General features: G+C 51.5%; 4 protein-coding genes across 4 annotated transcripts; 1 reads left to right on the forward strand and 3 right to left on the reverse strand.

Moving 5' to 3' along the window:
- Positions 1-336: 336 nt before the first annotated feature.
- Positions 337-3,511, forward strand: AUEXF2481DRAFT_65236 (uncharacterized protein; the record flags this gene model as incomplete). Its single annotated transcript, XM_013488822.1, has 3 exons — positions 337-597; positions 650-3,283; positions 3,335-3,511. 3 exons carry the CDS (start codon positions 337-339, stop codon positions 3,509-3,511), a joined length of 3,072 nt encoding a protein of 1,023 aa, XP_013344276.1.
- Positions 3,512-4,104: 593 nt separating this feature from the next.
- AUEXF2481DRAFT_683340 (uncharacterized protein) lies at positions 4,105-6,708 on the reverse strand. The gene has a single exon (XM_013488890.1). It carries the CDS (start codon positions 6,560-6,562, stop codon positions 4,475-4,477), a length of 2,088 nt encoding a protein of 695 aa, XP_013344344.1. The 5' UTR covers positions 6,563-6,708; the 3' UTR covers positions 4,105-4,474.
- Positions 6,709-7,250: 542 nt separating this feature from the next.
- Positions 7,251-8,101, reverse strand: AUEXF2481DRAFT_4665 (uncharacterized protein; the record flags this gene model as incomplete). The annotated part of the gene is made up of 2 exons (XM_013488610.1): positions 7,251-7,781; positions 7,838-8,101. The coding sequence occupies 2 exons, from the start codon at positions 8,099-8,101 to the stop codon at positions 7,251-7,253; spliced, it is 795 nt and encodes a 264-aa protein (XP_013344064.1).
- A 508-nt stretch (positions 8,102-8,609) lies between these two features.
- Positions 8,610-16,043, reverse strand: AUEXF2481DRAFT_4666 (glycosyltransferase family 5 protein; the record flags this gene model as incomplete). Its single annotated transcript, XM_013488611.1, has 4 exons — positions 8,610-14,279; positions 14,393-15,526; positions 15,583-15,757; positions 15,805-16,043. The coding sequence occupies 4 exons, from the start codon at positions 16,041-16,043 to the stop codon at positions 8,610-8,612; spliced, it is 7,218 nt and encodes a 2,405-aa protein (XP_013344065.1).
- Positions 16,044-19,311: the final 3,268 nt, after the last annotated feature.

The raw sequence follows: 19,311 nt of genomic DNA on the forward strand, positions 1-19,311 counted from the left end.
CCACTGCATACCTGACGCTTCCATCCGACCCCTCAAAGACGATGCCGCCTCAATAAAAAGAGTTTTAGCCACCCACGACGTCCCAGCAGCGCGAACGTGCTTGCAACCCTCGCATCCCCGTGCGTTGACTCTGTCGTCACGTTCTGGGGCTTGCACGAGACCGAAGGTCTATACCGACAGCAACAGCGACATTGAAGCGGCCATCCGCCCTTGGCAGTCTACTCGAACTACGACGGCAGTATGGAGCCTCCAGCCCGTCACGAGCAGACCAGGGCCACGATCCGCAGCACGCAGGCTTCGTTCACCACCGCTCGCGCTTCACCCGACCATCAAGACATGCCGCCCTACACCACCATGGCCCATGTGGCCTTCGCTCCTGCTACCCAGCAGACGGTCGTGACGACCACCACAACCACCACCGTCACCCTGCCTCCACTTCTCATCCGCCCGCCCAGAGACATGCTCAGCCGTGACCCCAAGCAATATCCTCTGGCATCAACTTCCACTCCTTCATCGCTGCAGCGCTTCTCTCTCGACCTTGGTGGTACTCCGATCGTCTACCAGGAAGCCGAAAACGTTCAGTCGTCACTCGACAAGGTATTGACTCTTGACATGCCTCTCCTAACCTGCCGCTGACAAGCTTCTCCAGTACAAGCGCCAGCAAGCACAGCTGCAACAATCTAACGGTGTCATCCGCAGCCAAAAGGCCTCCTCACAGACCCATCACACTCCTACTCGACCGCAGGAACTCCGTCCACCGCCGCCCAAGAGGCCATCCTCACCACCCAGTCTTGCCGAGGCCGCAGAGCTTGCTAGTCTGCACCGTCGCAGAAAACACCCTCGCTCGCTCTTGTCACGCACTTGCTCTGGCATCACCTACCCGCTCGACGACGACCTGCAACCTTCTGCTTCACATTCTGCCTCTGCCCTGAACCGTCCCATGCCAGTCACACCAGACACTGATGCCGCCATGGGCAGCGACCGGGAACAGCAGCGAGTGGCCTCTCTTACAGAAAAAGCTCGTGAATGGCAAGAGCAGCATGCGAGACAAAAGGCCTCACTCGCAGCCGGTCCGAGCCACTCCTTTGATAGGGATGCCGCCACTGCCACACCACCTGTTGCAGAGGGCGATCTCGAACCTGTGGACAACCCGTACCCCCGTCTTGAACAGCCAAGACCGTTACCCGCTGGCTTGCTCGCAGGCTCACAGCAAGATGCCAGCCTTCCAAGCCCGAGTCTCTCTCCCGTCACAGCCGCTGCCAATCTGGCCCGCAGTCACCAGCTTCTTCTATCATCTCGTGATGTCGACGACGAAAATGCCAGTCAAGTATCCAGACTGGACCTTGAAGACAGCATGATGGCCGATCAACCGGATGCCCCTACCAGTTCTAGCGAAATCACCCTTCAGTCTCTCACGCGCACTCAGCAGCCCAACCTGCCTCCCCTGACACTAATGGATGTCCCGACAATGATTGATGCTTACGATGCTTTGCCCGAAGACATGCAATCTTATGTACTCTATCAAATGCTCAGACGCTCAACGAAGAAGTCGTTGAGGACAGTCGCTTCGCTAGTCAACCCTGCACTGAAGTGCGATCCCTTTGACGTGCTACCAGTGGAGTTGGGATTGCAGATCACAAAGTTCTTGGATGTCAAAAGTCTCTGCCGTGCGGCTCAGGTCTCGAAGAAATGGAGACATTTGATAGACTCGGATGAAAGAGCATGGAAAGAACTTCTTGACAGAGATGGTTTCAACTTGCCAGAGGGCGAGGTTGAACGCGCGGTACGTGAAGGATGGGCATGGCAAGCCCCTTCTCGAGATGGTTATGAGGAGGATCTCGGCGTTTCAGGATCAACACGCTCAGTCTCTAGAGTCGTTGAACTTGAGCCGATGAGTCCATTGGCTGCAGCTTCGGTGAGTAGCGACGATGCTGGCTCTTCTGCATCATTGCGCATCACACGGACCAAGAGAAAGGCAAGCAGCAGTTCTGGAAGTCACAAAAGACAGAAGCGTAAGACGTCCAGACGCCAAGACGATGCCCCTCTTTGGCTGCGCGACTTTCAAACAGCACAAGGTCCGATGGCTTACGCAAGCGCTGCCGCCAAAGCAGTGCCTAATCCCAGCGTAGGTCTTCCAAGTTTGACCAACTTGCATCTCTTCAAATCCATCTACCAAAGACATTACATGATTGCGAAAAGCTGGATGGACACCGAGGCAAAGCCACGTCATCTGGCTTTCCGCGCCCATCACCGCCATGTCGTCACTTGCTTGTTGTTCGACTCAGACAAGATCTTGACCGGTAGCGACGACACCAACATCAACGTGTATGACACCAAGACTGGAGTGTTGCGCAGGAAGCTCGAAGGACACGAAGGTGGCGTATGGGCACTACAATACGAAGGTGACACGCTGGTATCTGGCTCGACAGATCGCTCTGTTCGAATTTGGGACATCCCTTCTGGCAAATGTTTACAGACATTCCAAGGCCACACCTCTACCGTCCGCTGTCTTGTCATCCTAAAGCCTGTCAAGATCGGCACCGCTTCAGATGGCTCGCCCATCATGATGCCAAAGGAGCCCTTGATCATCACCGGTTCGCGTGACTCTACGCTCAGAGTATGGAAGCTCCCTCGCCCGGACGACCCGCAGATTCATCAAGCTGGGCCGCCAGCGAACGACAGCGATAACCCTTACTCTCTGCGTGTTCTTACTGGTCATCACAACTCAGTCCGCGCTATCGCAGCGCATGGTGACACTCTCGTCAGCGGTTCATACGACTGCACCGTTCGGGTGTGGAAGATCTCGACTGGCGACATGGTGCACCGTCTGACAGGACACACACAGAAAGTTTACAGTGTGGTCCTCGACCATGACAGAGGTCGTTGCATATCTGGGTCAATGGACAACCTGGTCAAGGTGTGGTCTCTCGACACAGGAAACTGCCTTTTCAACCTTGATGGACACACGTCTCTGGTGGGCCTCCTCGATCTCAGCCACGGACGTCTGGTCAGTGCTGCAGCAGATAGCACTCTGCGCATCTGGGACCCGGACAATGGAAACTGTCAGTCCATCTTGTCAGCCCATACTGGGGCGATCACCTGTTTCCAGCATGATGATCAGAAAGTCATCAGCGGCTCAGACCAAACACTCAAGATGTGGGACATTGAATCAGGTGAATGTCTACGTGATCTCCTTTCGGATTTGAGTGGAGTGTGGCAAGTTCGCTTTGACGAGAGAAGATGTGTTGCCGCGGTGCAAAGAAATAACCTTACTTACATCGAGGTATGTGTACAGTGATTATTTACAACTGCAGCAAGAACTAACACATCGCAGGTGCTGGACTTTGGCGCGGCTCGAGACGGTATACCGGAGAGCAAACGCGGCCATAGAATCGTGGTCGACCCACGCGGCCGCGAAATCGAGGACGTCGAAGCAACCGCGGAAACGCAAACAGCCGCAGCAGCAGCAGCAGCAGCAGCAGCAGCAGCAGCAGCAGCACGGGGCGGCTAGTAGCAAAATCGATGAAGAAACCTGACGATCACGGATTACGAATGAGTGACGGCGACGAAAGAGTTTGTTGAACAAAATGCATTTTTTATGGGTAGGAGAGACGAACGAATTTGGGAGGGGAAAAATGGATACCCGAGCATTAGTTGTGTGCATGAAGGATGCACACCCTTAGCTTGCTCATGTTTTTTAGCCTTTCTTTTGTCACGAAGAGTACGGAGTCTATGGTGTTGAGGTGGCCTTTGATGGCATTTTTGCTACTATTATTTTCCGAGCAGAACATTATTACACGACATAAGTCGACGTCTTCAAGCTGCTCCAATTCTTTCATATCTTTGTCACCTCTTTCGTTGTATCTTTCCCCTTGTCCACAGTAATACAGAGGTCTCATGAGTCGCGGAGCGGGCAGAGTCATATCCTAAACCGAGCAACATGCGTGAGGATGCAGTGAGACAACGACTCCCAGTAAAAACGATGCTCACCTGAAGAAAAGGAGATGTTGCATTTGCATATAGCTTTTGACTCTTGCTTTATAAAAAGCCGCCCATCCATGATGGAGTAAAAAGCTGGAGCTTGGCCTCTTTTTTTTTTATTTCTTCCTGCTAGGCTCTCTCTCTCTCTCTCTCTCTCTCTCTCTCAACATGATCTTTCGGTTCACGCTCTCTTAGGTACTCCTGATACACAGAAAAACAACATGCCTCAGGAAGATATCAATCATAGAAGTGTTGGTATTTCATTTCTCGTAATAGCAATAGTAGTAAGTTTTTACGAATAGAACAAGCGGCAAAAAAGAAAAAGAAACCCCAGACTCCCCAGCAATGAGTATCCCAAGAGCTTAGGCTAAAGCGGGAAAAAGAGAAGAAGCGAAGAGAAAAGTAAGAAGAAGCAAGATGTAAACTGTCCCTGGCATCTTGAGGAGTTTTGATCGACGTCCGGTCAATGCCAACTCCATAGCTGATAACGCTCCTATCGTCTCAGACTGCCTGCAGCACGTGAGAACAGTCCACGGCTAGGACTCTTGGCTTCTACAGTGCCACTAGGTGTCACGCCTAGGTTATAGGACGAGACTGCTTGATTGGCTGCTTGCATAGCTAGAGAGTCGTCACTACCACGGCCGCTGTGAGTGATGTTCGGTCGTTTCGAGGGCGAGACGGTCATGCCGCGGCTGGATCTTGATGATTGGTCGGAAGAGGAGGTGTGATGTTCACTCATGCGACGGAAGAGCTTTTGTGTTTTGTGCGAGAGAGCTGCTCGTACGCCTCCGCTGCTGACTTGCGGCTTGGTGATGGGAGGTCCCGGTTGAAAGGTTGATATCGAGCTTGGTAGTTGTAGGTTCGTCGTAAGGTTGGGTGTAGTCTCAGATCGCTCCATGCGTTGAGGACGTAGGTTGGAGGATCGTGACGTGGAGTTGTTTCTCTGAAGCGTCGATGGAGGTGTTTGCATGAGCGCAAGGTTCGGCGTCGTCTCTGAGCGCTCCATTCGACGTCGACGATTGTCATTCTGCTTCAATGGGATCTTCTTATCATCCGTGGTTAGACCTCGTCCTTCAAAGCCCGTGCCCCTAGTGGAAGAGATGTTACGGCGGACTTGAAATCTGGAAGGTGTGCCTTTCAAGATGGAGCCGCCATTAGGATACGATCCATCTGAACCAGCACTACCGGTCCGGAGGCCGTGCGATTGCTCGTAGTCGCCATCTTCCTCATCAGTTGAAGAGAGAGATACACTATGCCTGTTGAACCATCCAGCACCAGTCAATACGTGCTTTGCGTCCGGCCTAGCTTCCTCCTTGCTCATATCAACGACACTCGGAGGTTCGGGGGTGTGTAGTAGCGCTGCGTGCTTCTCTGCGTTCGGGAGATTTGCGGTCGTTCTATGCGTAGACTGACCGGTCATGTATGAATCTTGCAAGAGGCTGGTGCTTGCGCTATCCGGTGTTGGTGGTAGCAAGGCCCCGAACGTCGAGGCCTTGAGCGACGGCGTCCTTTTTGGCATGAATTGAGAGGGCGCAGTAAACTGTATCGGTTGTTGTACACCTCTTTCCGAAGATTGGACGGAAGATTGGGGTGTTTGCACCTGCATCCAAGAATTGATGTCGCTGCCCGAGTCGCGCTTGCTTCCGGCGTTTCGCGAGATATTCTCCAGTTGACTGTCAGAAATGGTGATATTATCCGAACCATACTTGACATTGTCTTGGCCCCTGGGCAGATCGTAGATGCTCGGGAAACTACTTTCACTCAAGACACTGAGACGTGGTGAATCCAGAGTGTCAACATCAGAGACCGATTTGTCGACATCTTCTCTTTGCGGCATCAATGATGCGAAGCTCTTGACAGCATGCAACATTGGCGTTGGTTCCAGATAGACGCTTCTCAGAGCCCGTGTGTTTGGTTTTTCGTCACCCACAAAGGATGGTATACGCTTTTGTGGACTAGCTGAGCTCGGTCGGGCGATTGCTGACTTGTCGGCCTTCGGCGGTGGAAGGATAGCCTGTGGGTAGGGTGATGATGAAGCGGCATACGTAGGCGCCGGCGCTTCTGTTAGATCGCTACGGGCCTGTTGCGATTGTTGGCTTCGCTCAAGCCTCTCTTCTAGGTCACAAATGATGGAGACAGCTTCTTGAACGGCTTCGTCGCGGTGCTCCAATTCCTTAACTAGGCTGTCGTTGAGATCGAGAAGTGTAGCGTTCTCTTCGACGAGCCTGTTGGCGTCCTCTGCGCGAGATGCCAGTAGTTTGCAGTTGTCTTGCAATTTCGCCATGCGCTCGCGACAGTGGAACAGCTCAAGTTTCAGGTCAAAGTTGAGCTTGGAGAGTTTGTCCATGCGTTTCTCCATTTCGCGGGCGCCGAGAGATGCAGTGGCATTGACGGGGGCATGAGCGTTGTTAGGTGTTGTCGTTAGGTTGTCGTTGGCTGAGGATCTGGCCTCGTCGATAAACAAATCATCATCCAAGTTGCTAAGTCTCGAAGTTGAGTCTGAGCGGCGCGACCTGGTTGCTGGATTTGCGCGTCGCGCCTGTAGACGATCGAGTAGATAGGGAGATGCTGGGTTAGTCATGTCGCGTAAGACGTTGTGAGTTTAGGAGGATGCAATCGTGATCATGCTCTGATAAGTAGACATGGAATAGTGACGCCGTCAATCCAAAGTGAGGAAAAGCGGTGACGAGGCAGTTGTGAAAGAGAGACAGGGTCAAAGACACGCAAAGGGTGAGTTGAATTTGTTTGGCTGGGTATGGGCCGAGCAGATAAAGTCGACCGTTGTGGAATGCGCTCGTCGCTGGAGCAGCAGGGACGTTGACGGCACTCACGCAGCATAGGCTTTGCAACGTACTCGAAGGACAAACGTGTACATGGACCGAAATATGTTGAAAAGATACAGAGCGCGGGAGTCGTCTCGAAAGGAAGGCCAGGCACAGGAAGGGACCATCACTTCACAGGACCCGCATGCCGAACGCCCATCACAATGCAGCCTTCCCGAAGCCGCGCGAATGATACGACAGGACGAGCGCGTTCAGAGCCCCGCTAGTCAGCAGGTCCCCGCAATTGCTGCCCAATAGAGTTTGATGAACTCCGTTTCATCTTTCGACATGTGTTTGCTTCACGTTGCCTTCCATTGCTGAAACCTTCTTAATGAAGGCTACTGAACAGGATCAGCTACGAATGCATCATATTGTTCCGGACATCAGGGAAAATGTATCACCAGAGTCTAGTTCGTCTTGCACGACACTTGGGTGTGAACACCTCACTCATGAACCTCTAAACTGATCAAGAAGTTGGCCACCGATTGTCCTCCTTCTACCACCCTCAACCTCTTCAGGTCTTGAACCACTAGCCGTAGCAGCCTCTCCTTCCAAGCGTCTCCTCAAGCCTTCAAATCGCTCTCTTTCCCTCTTACCGGCACTTGTGTCCGGGATTCTCCATGAAGCAGCACCGGGCAAGATCTCCCTCCTGTACGCGTAGCCAACCAACCAGCCCACCCCTGCTACGATAGCAGAGCCAGGGAGCTGGGCAAGTGCCAGTTGGAGAGGCAGGACGTATGACGTCGTTTTCGAGGTCAAGTTGATGGCTGACCTTGTTTGGTGCGAGTCGCTGGCCGAGAGCTGGTATTTGTACATGTAAGGAATGGCGGCGTGGTATTGTGCGAGGAGGGCGAAGACGATGGCTGTGGGGCCGGCGGGTAGGTAGTTGATGTTGTAGAATGAGAGTGGTCGGACGACGAGGACAAGGAGCAGCGGTGGGAGCAAGACGGTATAGGGCAATGTCGACAGAAGGAACGACTGCGACTTGGTCAGTTACAAGCTTCGTGGCTGCATGCTTGTCGGAGAGGACTTACGGCGAACTTGCGCGAACCCCAGAGACGCTCAATGACGCGTAATTGGTACAAGGTCATGGCTGAGAACAGCACCTCTGTCGAATTGGTATAGACCAGCGGCCAGGTCAAGCATCGCCATAGCTGTCTGTAGTCGGAAATGTGCGGCTTGATCAAGATCCAGAAGAGGTGCTTGGTGTCGGTGATGCTGGCTAGGAGCGACCCGACCACTACTGCCATGACCAAGTACTTGGATAGCGGTGCATTGCTGAACCCGGATGCCAGCATCCTGTCGCCAGCTCGTTCGTTGTATTGTGTGTTGGCAAAGTTATTGGAAGACAGTGTGGGCTAGAACAATCATCCAGGACACCATGTCATTTCCCCACACTCGCTTGCGCCTCTTTTGTCCCATGAGCCAAAGTTTGTCACTCTCACTCGAGACACTCGATTACCAGATCGTTCACCCGCTTGAATATACATCTGGAGAGCACCTGCCCCATGTCGAAGATCGGAAAGCCAGCACGAGACCATGAGGCAGAGTTTGGAGTATGAACAAAAATGAGAAATTTGAATGCTATCTATAGGGTATAGTAAATGCTGTTTGTTGTTTGCCAGCAAAACAAGAAAACTAACTGACGAGGAAGGAAATAAAAAACCGCAGTTCATGTATGCGAAACAAATGTCAGAAAACAGCTATTACAAACACCAGAAATGAGTCAACAGCTTTTGAGGCTCGCAAATTTTGCGATGTGAAGAGAAGGGAACAGAAGAGTACAAGTGTTCAAAGTCCAACTTTCTAAGGCTTCGAAAGCTGTTCCTTGCGGAAAAAGGTGAAGAAACCGACACAGATGCCGAGTTGGAGAAGTAGACATATCCAGAAGTCTGCGCTTGTGAGGCCGTCCTTCCATTTCACTGAGAAATCAGGGAAGACGTCTCCGGGTCCTGTAGCATCGGGCGCGGTGGCACGCGATAGGATTGTAGCAACGGAGCCGATGACTTGGGCGGCCACGAGAGTGAAGGTGATGTGGAAGCGAGTCAATGTCTGCAACAGGATCATACCGAAGCCTATGCCCTGAACCGAGTCTAGCACACCAAGCCATAGCCATAGACCACGTCCTAGAAGCGCCGAGGCTACTGGGCTACCAGCCCATGGCAAATACATGCCGATATTGCTGCAACTCCAGAGGATCTGGCACCATCTAGGTGCGCCTAAGCCAATGGCAAAAATAGGGATGAACCACGAATGGGTAGTGCTAAGATGCGAGAACCACCATAGCGCCAGAGCCCAAATGATGACGAAGAAAAGTACGATGAGAAGGAAGATCGACCAGGCAGGTGCATGCTTAGAGCTCCACAAGTACTTCCAATTGCGACCATAGATGGAAGCGAGGAAGTAGTTCTGTACAAAGACTGCCACGAAGAACCAGACGATGATCTTACGTCTCCTCACGGCATTATAGAAGGAGGGTACTGCTCCAGGTGCTTGACGATAGAACGCAGGCAAGCCTAGCCATAGAAGGATACCTATAGCCCAGAGGAATATAGCGATCGGCACACCAATGGCTGTCATGGTGGAGCCATAAGTCACCAAAGTAGATGCGCCCTTACCACTATCGCTGAGGGCAGATAGCTTATCACCCCAGTACCAGAGCCCGACAATGTAGAGCTGCTGAGTGCCTTGGATCATGCAAGCACGGAAGCCCCATGTCTTGATAGGTGCCGATCCAGTGCTACCAAAGTTCTGAGCGAAGAAAAACGATCCGGCAGCACTAGCGAAGGAGTAGAAGCCAGTGGCGACGTTCTGGATCCAGCCACGACCAGAAGTTGTCGCTGCATATGGAGCCATACCAAGCAAGAAGAAAGCGAATCCGTAGAAGAACCAGGGCAGCGCCATGGTGTAGATCAAGGCAAAACGACGGAATGCGAACCACCACATCAGCGAAGCAGCAAGGTAGATACATGCGACAATGTACAGCTTGCTTGCAGCCTCACCGATCTCTCCAGTAAGTAGTGTGATCTGGTAGCTGTTGGCAGCAATAATCTGACCAAGTGCAAGGAAGAGTGAGTACATGGGCCAATCACCAACCTTGTACATCATCAGACGACAAACGCCTGTAGGAGCTTGATAGTCTCGAGGTAGTAGAAACTGGTCAGCGGTCTCCTTTTCAGGGTCCATGTTGGTGTTGATGAATCCACCGGTAGGGGAGTTGGCACGAGTAGCAGCAGGAGTTTCTTTGGCCATCTTTACATCGTGCATACGGTTGAACCACTGCTTTTCCGACTTTTCGAGGTAGTCTTCGATACACAAGGCCGATTCAGAGTTCTTGCCATTGAGTTCTTCGAGTTTGCGCTCGAAAGTACGGTAGTACAGGCCAGTAGAGTCCGTGAAGAATGGTAGTAGATCCTGAGGTGTTTTGTCTTCCTTTTGCTCGATGACTCGGTCAACAGTCAAGGACGATTCGGCGTTGGCTGATCTACCCAGAGAAGGAGGGAAAGGTAAGAATGGCGAAGAGGCAGATGGACTAGCGATGCCAGGGGTACCAGCAGGGGAGAACGTGTAGGGGCTGTTGGCACCGAATGGATCTTGATTTAAGAAGGGGAAGCCTGAACGTGCCTCTTCTTGTGCTTGTTCCCTGGCCTGTTGTGCGTCTTCGCTTGAGATGCCAACCTCCTCGTCCTCGATTTTCGATAAACGGTTGCGGCTTTGCGTTGCCTCGGTGGAGTTACGTCGCGATAGCGTGGGACGGGAGCCAGAGAAGCTGCGAGCCCGTTGAACATGACCTGGTCCAGCACGCGTACCAAGGGAAAGTGAGTTGTTACGAGACTCTGTGGGCGAGGAGTCCGCAGTGTTCTCCTGGGTGGGAGATGAGGGCCTGGTTGGGTTGGGCGTGCCTCTACCCCAGGGTGTGCCAGCACCAGGAGTGGTCCAGCCACTGGGGGTCATCCAACCAGGCATGTTGGGTGTGTTGTAACCACTGCCCCAAGGGGTAGTGGCGCCGGACATACCACCGTTACGTTGTTTTCTCTCAATACGCTTGTTGTGGATCTTGATTGACTTTGTCTGTAAGATCTCAAGGTCTTCTTTCCACTGTGCAACAGGGAAGCGCTGCTTGGCCGATCTCGCTCTCATCAATGCCCTTGTCTCGTAACTGGACTTCAGTGCGCCGTCAATGGCCATCTTGAACTGGTGCATTTGATGTTTAGTGGTCAGGGACTCGATGGTGTACCACCAACCAGGCATCTGACCCAGACCTCCGACACGAGAACCAACACCGAGAGCACCCTTGCGACCAAACTCGACAGCGACTAAACCGAAAGGCTCGTCTCTGCTGGGGATGAGGGCAAACTCGGCTCCAGAGAAGATGAAAGGCGGGAGTGCGGTAAACTCAGGCTTCGAGTAAACTCTGCCAGGATACTTCTTCATCATGATCTCCAGCTTCAGGGCTGCAAACTTGCCGTAAAGATCGATACAAGGTCCGACACAAAGAAGCTGGACGTTCGGGTTCTCTTCAAGTAGAGAAGGAAACACATCTGCGATCAGATCAATTCCTTTTTGCATCGACCAACGACCAACGAAGACGAAAAGGTCAGCATCAGGCTTAACCTCGAGACCAGCCCATTCTTGAGCTTGACGTCTGAGACCTGCTCTGGAGGACTCGTAGACCTCGTCGATGACAGCATCGTTCGGATTTGAAAGCTTTTTATCCCATTCCGCAACATCTGAAGGATCAGGATTGGGCAACGCACCAATACTGCTCAAACCCCAGAAGATAGGATACCTTGCCCAAGAGCGCTTGCCGTACTTTTTACTGACACCGACAGCGCCAAAGCCCTTTTGATGAATTCGCAAAATACTGGCGCCGGCATGCAGAAGGTTGAAGATCTCACCAAATTGTACATATTTGGCAACAACAGATTCAGAGAGGTTGTAGACGGAGCAAACCTCAGCTCTTTCCTTTGCATTACGCATCGGCCACAAACCTTGGAACTCTGCGTTATGAAGAGATAAGCAGACAGGAATGGTTTGAGGTAAAAGGTATAGCGGGGCGATGGTTCCGTGATAGTCGTTGATATGGTAGAGATCGATGGGGAAGCGGCGGCATGCCTCAGCAATGCACTGATTCCATGCAGAGTAATAAATGGCAGAGTCGAGATCATCCATACGAGCAGGGTAGGGCTCCTTAGCAGACTGCTTTCTGAACACAGGAGCATCTAGTAGCATGTAGGTGATGTTCTCAAGCTTGTGGTACTGAACTTGGACCTCATAGACCTTACCAAGAATAGTGACGTCGACTGGCTCACCAGGAGTATCGATAGGGTAATCAATTCCACCGACACAGGGGACAACCCAAATGAGGTCTTGATGCTGTAGATTCTTGCCCATAAGCTGAGCCATCACACCCAGTCCACCAATCTTGATTTTGATGTTCCAGTCCGAGATGTCGTATTCCATTGTACCGATAAGGACGGTCCTGCGCTTAATCATGGCTCCAGCTGTTATGATACCACCGCTATCCACAACAACATTGCCACCGACAGTCTCGGAGCTAGAGGAAAGGGCTATGTCTTTCTCGTTGAATACTTCTCCTTTCCTGAACTTGCTCCTTATAGCCAAAGGTATGAAGGACTTTGGGTCTGCTAGGCCTATCTGGTTGAACTTGACTCCGTAGAAGGCTTTCTTGTAGAAGTAGATACTAAGGAGACCGGTCAAGGGAGGAATGACTGCGAACAAGATGAACATGGCCAGTTGCCTCCAACGGTTTCCAACGGGGATAAGAACGTAGCGGAAGGAAGCGTCACTGAAGTGAATGCGCCATGCAAGGAACGGTGACTCAGGACCATTGTTAGTGATGTTGACAACCGACATCTCAAGGGATGTCGGGCCGATGCGATCTAGAACGGTGTCGTTGTCGATGTCACCAAAGGCAGCAGACACATCGGGGGTTCCGTCGTCAGCCATGCCCCAGACGTTGAGTTGAAATTGTGACGGCCATTCGGTTATAAAGTCATACTCCCAGGTGCTGTTGCCGACGAGCGTCATTTTATTGTCCAAGCCTGAGTCGTAGCCATACTCATTGAACGAGCCGTGAACGAAGAAGTGAGGGAAGCGACGCACGTGCTCTGCGGATCCGTAGACATCACCTTCTTGGAGATGGTCACTGCTACCTGCTGCCTTGGACCAGTATTGGACCTTGACATGGTCACCGGTCCACTTTTGTCTCTTGGATCCTGCCCAGATTTGCTTATCCAGAGTACTATTGCCGCCCTCGTAGGCCATCCAGTCGGACCACTCTGCGCCCCAAGTCAAAGAATATCTCCACTTATCAGCACCAGGAGCTCTGTGCTGGACATAGAAAGCATCTTCTTTGGTGCCAGATATCTCCGATGCCCGCTTAGTCAAACCATTGCTGCTGAACAGAAGTGTCGAGCTATAGTTTGCCTTGAAAGGAAAGACCATGGGGTTGTCGATCTGACCAACTCGGAACATCAAATTATCCTTTGAGCCAGTGAAGTCAGTTTTGCTGGCAGAGGTGGCATTGTTGACAGTGATCGTGTGAATACCATTGGCAACATTCGTGATGTTTGTGCGGAATCTCCAGATGGATGGGGCAGCACCATAGAACAGGGGTTCATCCAGAAGCTCGGTGGTCAAACAGTCGACACTGTCAGTATCGACGACCGCGACTGAACCATCACCTGTGGTGGACGTGATATTGATTGACTGGCGAACCGAATCACAGTCCATCTCTCTGGAAAATCGAAGTTCCAAGGCCAATGTCTCCTTATCCTCGTTGCTCACCAAGATTCGCGAGTCATGGCCGATAAAAGTGTCGTTGAGTATAATCTTGGTCAAGAAAGGAGAAGGCTCCTCCCATACATCCTTGGGGACGAACGCCGCGTAGCCATACTTCGTCACGTTAAGCCAAGGGAGACAGCCATTATACTCGGTAGATCCATTGAAGCCTAGTTTCTCCGTAGAAGGCTCTAGCGTTCTTTCGTCATAGGGGTAGTACAAGTTTTTGACCTTGGTACCTGTATCATAAGGTGCGATGATTGCATGTCCACTGGTGCTGCTGCAGTCGAATGTGTAGTTTCTAGAGCCGTTGTAGTTGCTCATGACAAGCCAAACGGGTTGATTACCATGGCCTCCAGCATCGGAGAGGTCTTGCGCGCCCTCCATTTCTCCGCGATAGATACTCCAGATACCAGTTTCAGTTGGCACACCAAATGAACCGTTCAGGTAGTAGTGGAAGGTCTGGTTAGATAGCTGACGAACATCGAAGCCATCATTGAGGACAGGGTATCGTCGTCTTAGCTGGTGCCCGGACTTGAGATAGTTGTACATAGGATGCGTCGGATCACGGTGATCAAGAGACACTGCGTCATCCTGACACCCAACCGTAGAACTGTTGACTGGCCAATTGCTCAAATTGATATTGTCAAGTTTGAAGCAGCCGTGCATTTGCTGGGAAGCATAATTAGCATGATTCTAAGAGAGGAACGGTACGTTTCGACGAGCCAATAGAGAGGTTATTTAGTGGCTGTTGACTCGGACCAACCGTACCCTCACACACTTACCCAAGCTTGTGCCGAGCTCATAGACTGTCGGCCGTAGATGTAGTTGGTAGCGGTATTGTCTAGAACGTAAAAAAGCTGTTCTTCGCCCCAGGAGACCATAGAGATACCAGGTACCACAAGGGTATTGACGAAGGACCCCAGAACCTGTCTCTCGGTACCATTGATAAGCCCAGGCCATCTTAAAACATCCTGGTTAGATACACCATACATGTGGCGCGGGTCGAATTTGCCGTTGTTGGCATTGACAAAGTCGTTGGTCTGTACCATGACGTGCCATGCATCGACGAAATTAACGGGTGCATCTGAGGCAGCAAGTAGGTTGCCGTCAAGTCCGAGAAATCTCATCAGGCCACGGTAGATAGTGTAGTGGAAAGCACCGGCATCCAAGGCCTGATGGCTGTCGTCGCGGATGTAAGTCGTGTTAGTGGTCGCTGCCTCGGTCAAGTTTTCTACTTGCATGTCGGGTTCTTTGCCTCGTCCAATGTAGATGGCGCCGTTAGCATTACCGTTGACGATTTCACCAGGGATGAAGAAGTTGTATTTTCCGATGCTCGCAGCGCACTCGCGCATGGCGTGAGAGAAGTTACCTTGACCATCAACGGTAACCTGCATAGCCTTGTCGATACGGAAGCCATCGAAGTCGAGAGCTTTGAGCATCATACACATGAAGTGCTGAAGCTTCGTCTGTACTGACGGGCGCCAGTCGCGTAGGCGGTCTTGAACGCCATTGAACTTAGAAAGCTGTTTCTGCCACTCAGGGTACTGTCCGAAGGCACCGACATCGCCATATTGGTCGAACTCGCTGTCCATACATCCAATCATTTTGGTGGTGTTCTCATCCTGGACCAAAGCACCTCCCTGATCCCAGAAGCGCGGATACTCGTAAGGACATTCCTCATGCCACTCGTTATTGAACTCCCAATCTTGGTACCTTTCGCCAGACTTCCAAACTGCCGTGTGCTCTTTGAAAGACCAGGGTGTGCTGCTGTTGTAGAATCCTTCGAACGCTATGACATCGCTCATAGTTGCCATGGTGTTGTCGAGCAGGACGTACATGCCACGCGAGTGGATATCGTTGATCAAGTCTCTCCATTGAGCAATGGTACCGAAGTGAGCGTCCAAGTAAGTGTGGTCCTATGTGATTGTCAGTTGAAATTTGAGCTATGATTTAGGGTACGCTGGAAACTTACCAGAGGGCTGTAAGTGTCTGCCATCCAGGGGAAGTTATAAAAGACACTGCCAGCAAGGTAGATACCCTTGATGCCCATTCCTTGAAGATAATCTAGCGTATCCCGCACGCCTTCGGTGTCACCACCGTGACGCAGTTGCGTACCATAGATATCGTGTTCCCATGCAGTACCGTTACTGAGTGGATGTTAGATTTGATGACGAACAGGTCATCATTAGCTTACATATTATCATTGCTTGGATCTCCGTTCACGAATCGGTCCATGAAGAAACTGTAAAACGGGAAACGCCAGTTGTCCGGAGAAGGATGGTAGGTGTGGTTATCATAGACTGTATAGTAATCCAACGGATCTGTGGCATCCTGTGCCATATTCAGATTCCACTCGACATATCTTCCATCATAGCGAAGAGCACGAGCTCCGAGAGAGCCCAATGCCAACGGTAAGAGCCATCGGCCGCGCATTGTGAAGTCGTAGGGTCGTCAGAAAATGTCAAGAAGCGATGCGAGGTTGAGTTATCCAGCGCCACGAAGGCGAAACGACGACAAGAAGGCGTATATTCCTAGATATCAGACATAGATGCCGAGCAGAATCAAGCGAGTGTCGGGTGTCGTGCAAAAGAAAGCTGGTGCGGCAAACAAACAGGAAGAACCTGAGTGGTTATGTAGTACAAGAGATCGTAGAAGGCAAGGACCCAAAACTCAATATGTGGAGGAGTGGGTCTACCGAAAGATTGCTATCAAGGATAATTGTAAAGCAAGAAGAGAATAGAGGCGTAGAGAAAGGCTACAACCAAGTGTTGAATGTCCAGGAGCTTGGTCGGGTTTGTCGAGGACTCAATGTCAACAGAAAAAGGCCGGCAACAATTGGGGAATTGCAGCAGCTTATCTTGATTTGCTTAGACTTATCGGTGATAGGACGGTAAGAAGGGCACTGTGCGGCGGCGAGCATGGTTCAATTGATACACTGACCATCAATGATGCATTTAGACATAGTCCATTGCAGGGGTGGATTTGGCAGTAGCAGAATGATCGTCAGGCGGCTTAGCGGGACAGTCCGCCGACTACATTCAACCTGTCTTTTTTTCGGGCCTTACTGCAAGTGATTACTCTCAATCGGAACTGCGGTCACAGTCCAACGACTCAGGCACTGCAGTGCGCGTCCGATGCGCCACGCCGCAGTGTGTGCTCATGGAACGTCCCCCTTCCATATAATCCCGTGTACTATCGCGCAGAAGCTGCATCGAGGCACATTACCGTACTCAGTTTGTAGAATTGCAGCAATGTCCGCAGGGGTTTGCCGCCGAGTATCTCTGCGGAGGCTCGTCTGACTCAAGGAAATCAATATGCCTTCTTGCAGCTTACTTCTGCTCTGCACACCGTGGAGGGTGAATGACAAACTTCAGCATGTGGGGTGTCCACGTTTCATGTTACCTCTGCTGTGGGAAACGGCCGAGAAAGAGGCGGTCGTGCTCTGGAGCGGCGGCGGACAAGCTGCAAGAGAGACAAAAAGACTTCGGGGTGAAACATCTTGTGTCGACATCTTGGCGAAGCTTTCCTGGCAGGATGGTTGGGTGACAAGCCTGTTGATCGCCCATGCATGTGCAGTGACTAGGGCATGGCGATATGGCTTCTTGCTGTCCGCAGTGGACAACTCACTTCCGATGACCAAATCTCCCTCTCTTCGAGACTCCAAGCTTGGACGTTGCTCGTAAGACCCGTAGCTGGATCGATTTGGCTTGACTGATTGGCTGCAGGCGGCACCAAGGGTCAGATGAGATTGACGAGGTGATGTCGCAGATCCCAGCCAATCTTCTTGTCTAACAAGCCTGCATGCTCGACGGTATGATATCGCCAATTTGGCGAAGCCGTATAGCAATAGGATCCGCACCTCTGAGATCAGAAGTTCATGTTCTTCACTTTGATAAATACCGCCTAAAGAAGGTGTCAAATTTGGGTTCTCGACACAAAGTTATTCTTTTACTTGCGACACGTCGTAAGCGCCTACGTTTCGAATTCCCGCTGTGGGCCCCACCGCACAAGCCTTCCTTGGCCTCTGCCATCATCGCCGTTTGGCTTGCCAGACTTCCGAGCCGCCGGCACATCGACGAATCGACGTTGAACTTCCACGTTCCTGCATTGTCATTGCCGCCACGCCGTCCGCCACGTCAAGCCTCGCACTGTGAACGGAACTTTTATTTCAACGACCTTTCGTGCAGTGCTAGTTGGCCGCGCCTCTCTTGCTAGCGCTAATATTCTCCGTCGTCATTGCTCTGGCCATACCGAGCAGGCGAGGTCAGGGATTTGCTCATTCGTTGAGCAAGCCATAACGGATGCAGGTCCACCCTGCCGGTAATACAGACGTAACCCAGAGATGTGGGCGACATCAGATCTCTAACCCGGTCCTGCCAAGGGCGAACGTATGTTCCTGGGCACAGTGGCACAAATCGACATCCTTTGACAACAGAATTACAACAACGAATGGACTTAACGTCGCTGAGCTTCCGTAATTTCATACTGTTAACTTGCGTTAGTACATCATTGTTATTCAGCGCTCGATTTTGCGCTCTATAGACATCGTAGGTACGATTCTGCTGCCGTGCAGACGCGCGGTTGCGCCGTGAGAATGCCCTACGGACGTACTCCGATCGCGGACCGCAGCGAGAGTCCAAAAATCGGATAATTGCGCACATCACCAGCTTTCGCAAATCTCCAGCAACAATCCACTCTCATCGCGACTGTGAGTGTATCTGAGTTGTTAGTCAAACAGCTCTGCTACAGCACAGACGAAGTGGCACGAATGTCTTCGATGATCTGATCAGACGCTGCACGGTGCTGTCGATCCGCATAAACATTCTCTGCCAAGCTGTATGGATATTTCCCTTTGATTTCCAGTCCGTTTGACAATATGAGACCGACACAGCTCTCGAGGATCATCAAGCGAGGAAGCGCGGAATACGCATGAGACTTACGCAGCATGACAAGCCATGTAAGCCAAGTCGTGCGCAGCCACAACTTTAGTCTACTTGCCGCCTAGCTATTTGCTTGCCCATCAGAATATGCACACTCTCGCGCAGAAGTCCTATTAATTCGATTAGCCTAGGAAGTCTCGAATGTCTGTTAGACTGTGTCTCAGCTTCGACCTTGCCGAATTAGGCTTGTTAATCGTGTATTGCCGTTCTGTCACATCGCTCTATTTCTTCCACATACATGGTACGCTGAGTCAAGTAATCACGCAAGACTTATGCGTCAAGATGTTCCACCGATGGCATAAGCGGCCTTCTGTTGCTATTGACTGTCCGTTCCTTCCAGCTAGGGATATGTTGTATCAAAAGCTTGCAACTCTTCCCAATCCCTTCCGTTGGAGTCTTGAGGTGGCGGATGTCACGACTGATGCCTACTTCAGTGGTTTTCACATGCCGTTACGCTACTACTGAGTATTGGAAGAAATCTCGCTATGGCTCAGCACCAACTGGCTGACGTTCAGTGGCCTGCCCGTTGGCCATGTATCTTGACCTCAGCTGGCGGTGGTCAGTCAAAGGTACTGGGCGTGAGGTAGAACGCAAAGCATCCTCTCCAGGATGCATATGTCGAACCGTGAAATCTTAGCATTCTGCGGTGCGACCATGTCAAAATCGGGCTGTTACAACAGAGCAGATCAGCCTAAGAGACTGCTCTTCCAATTGTAGGTCAACATCTTCAAGTTTCTGCAAAAGCCGAGCTAACGCAGATC

Source organism: Aureobasidium subglaciale, assembly GCF_000721755.1.
Source record: "Aureobasidium subglaciale EXF-2481 unplaced genomic scaffold scaffold_9, whole genome shotgun sequence".
Lineage (NCBI taxonomy): Eukaryota > Fungi > Ascomycota > Dothideomycetes > Dothideales > Saccotheciaceae > Aureobasidium > Aureobasidium subglaciale.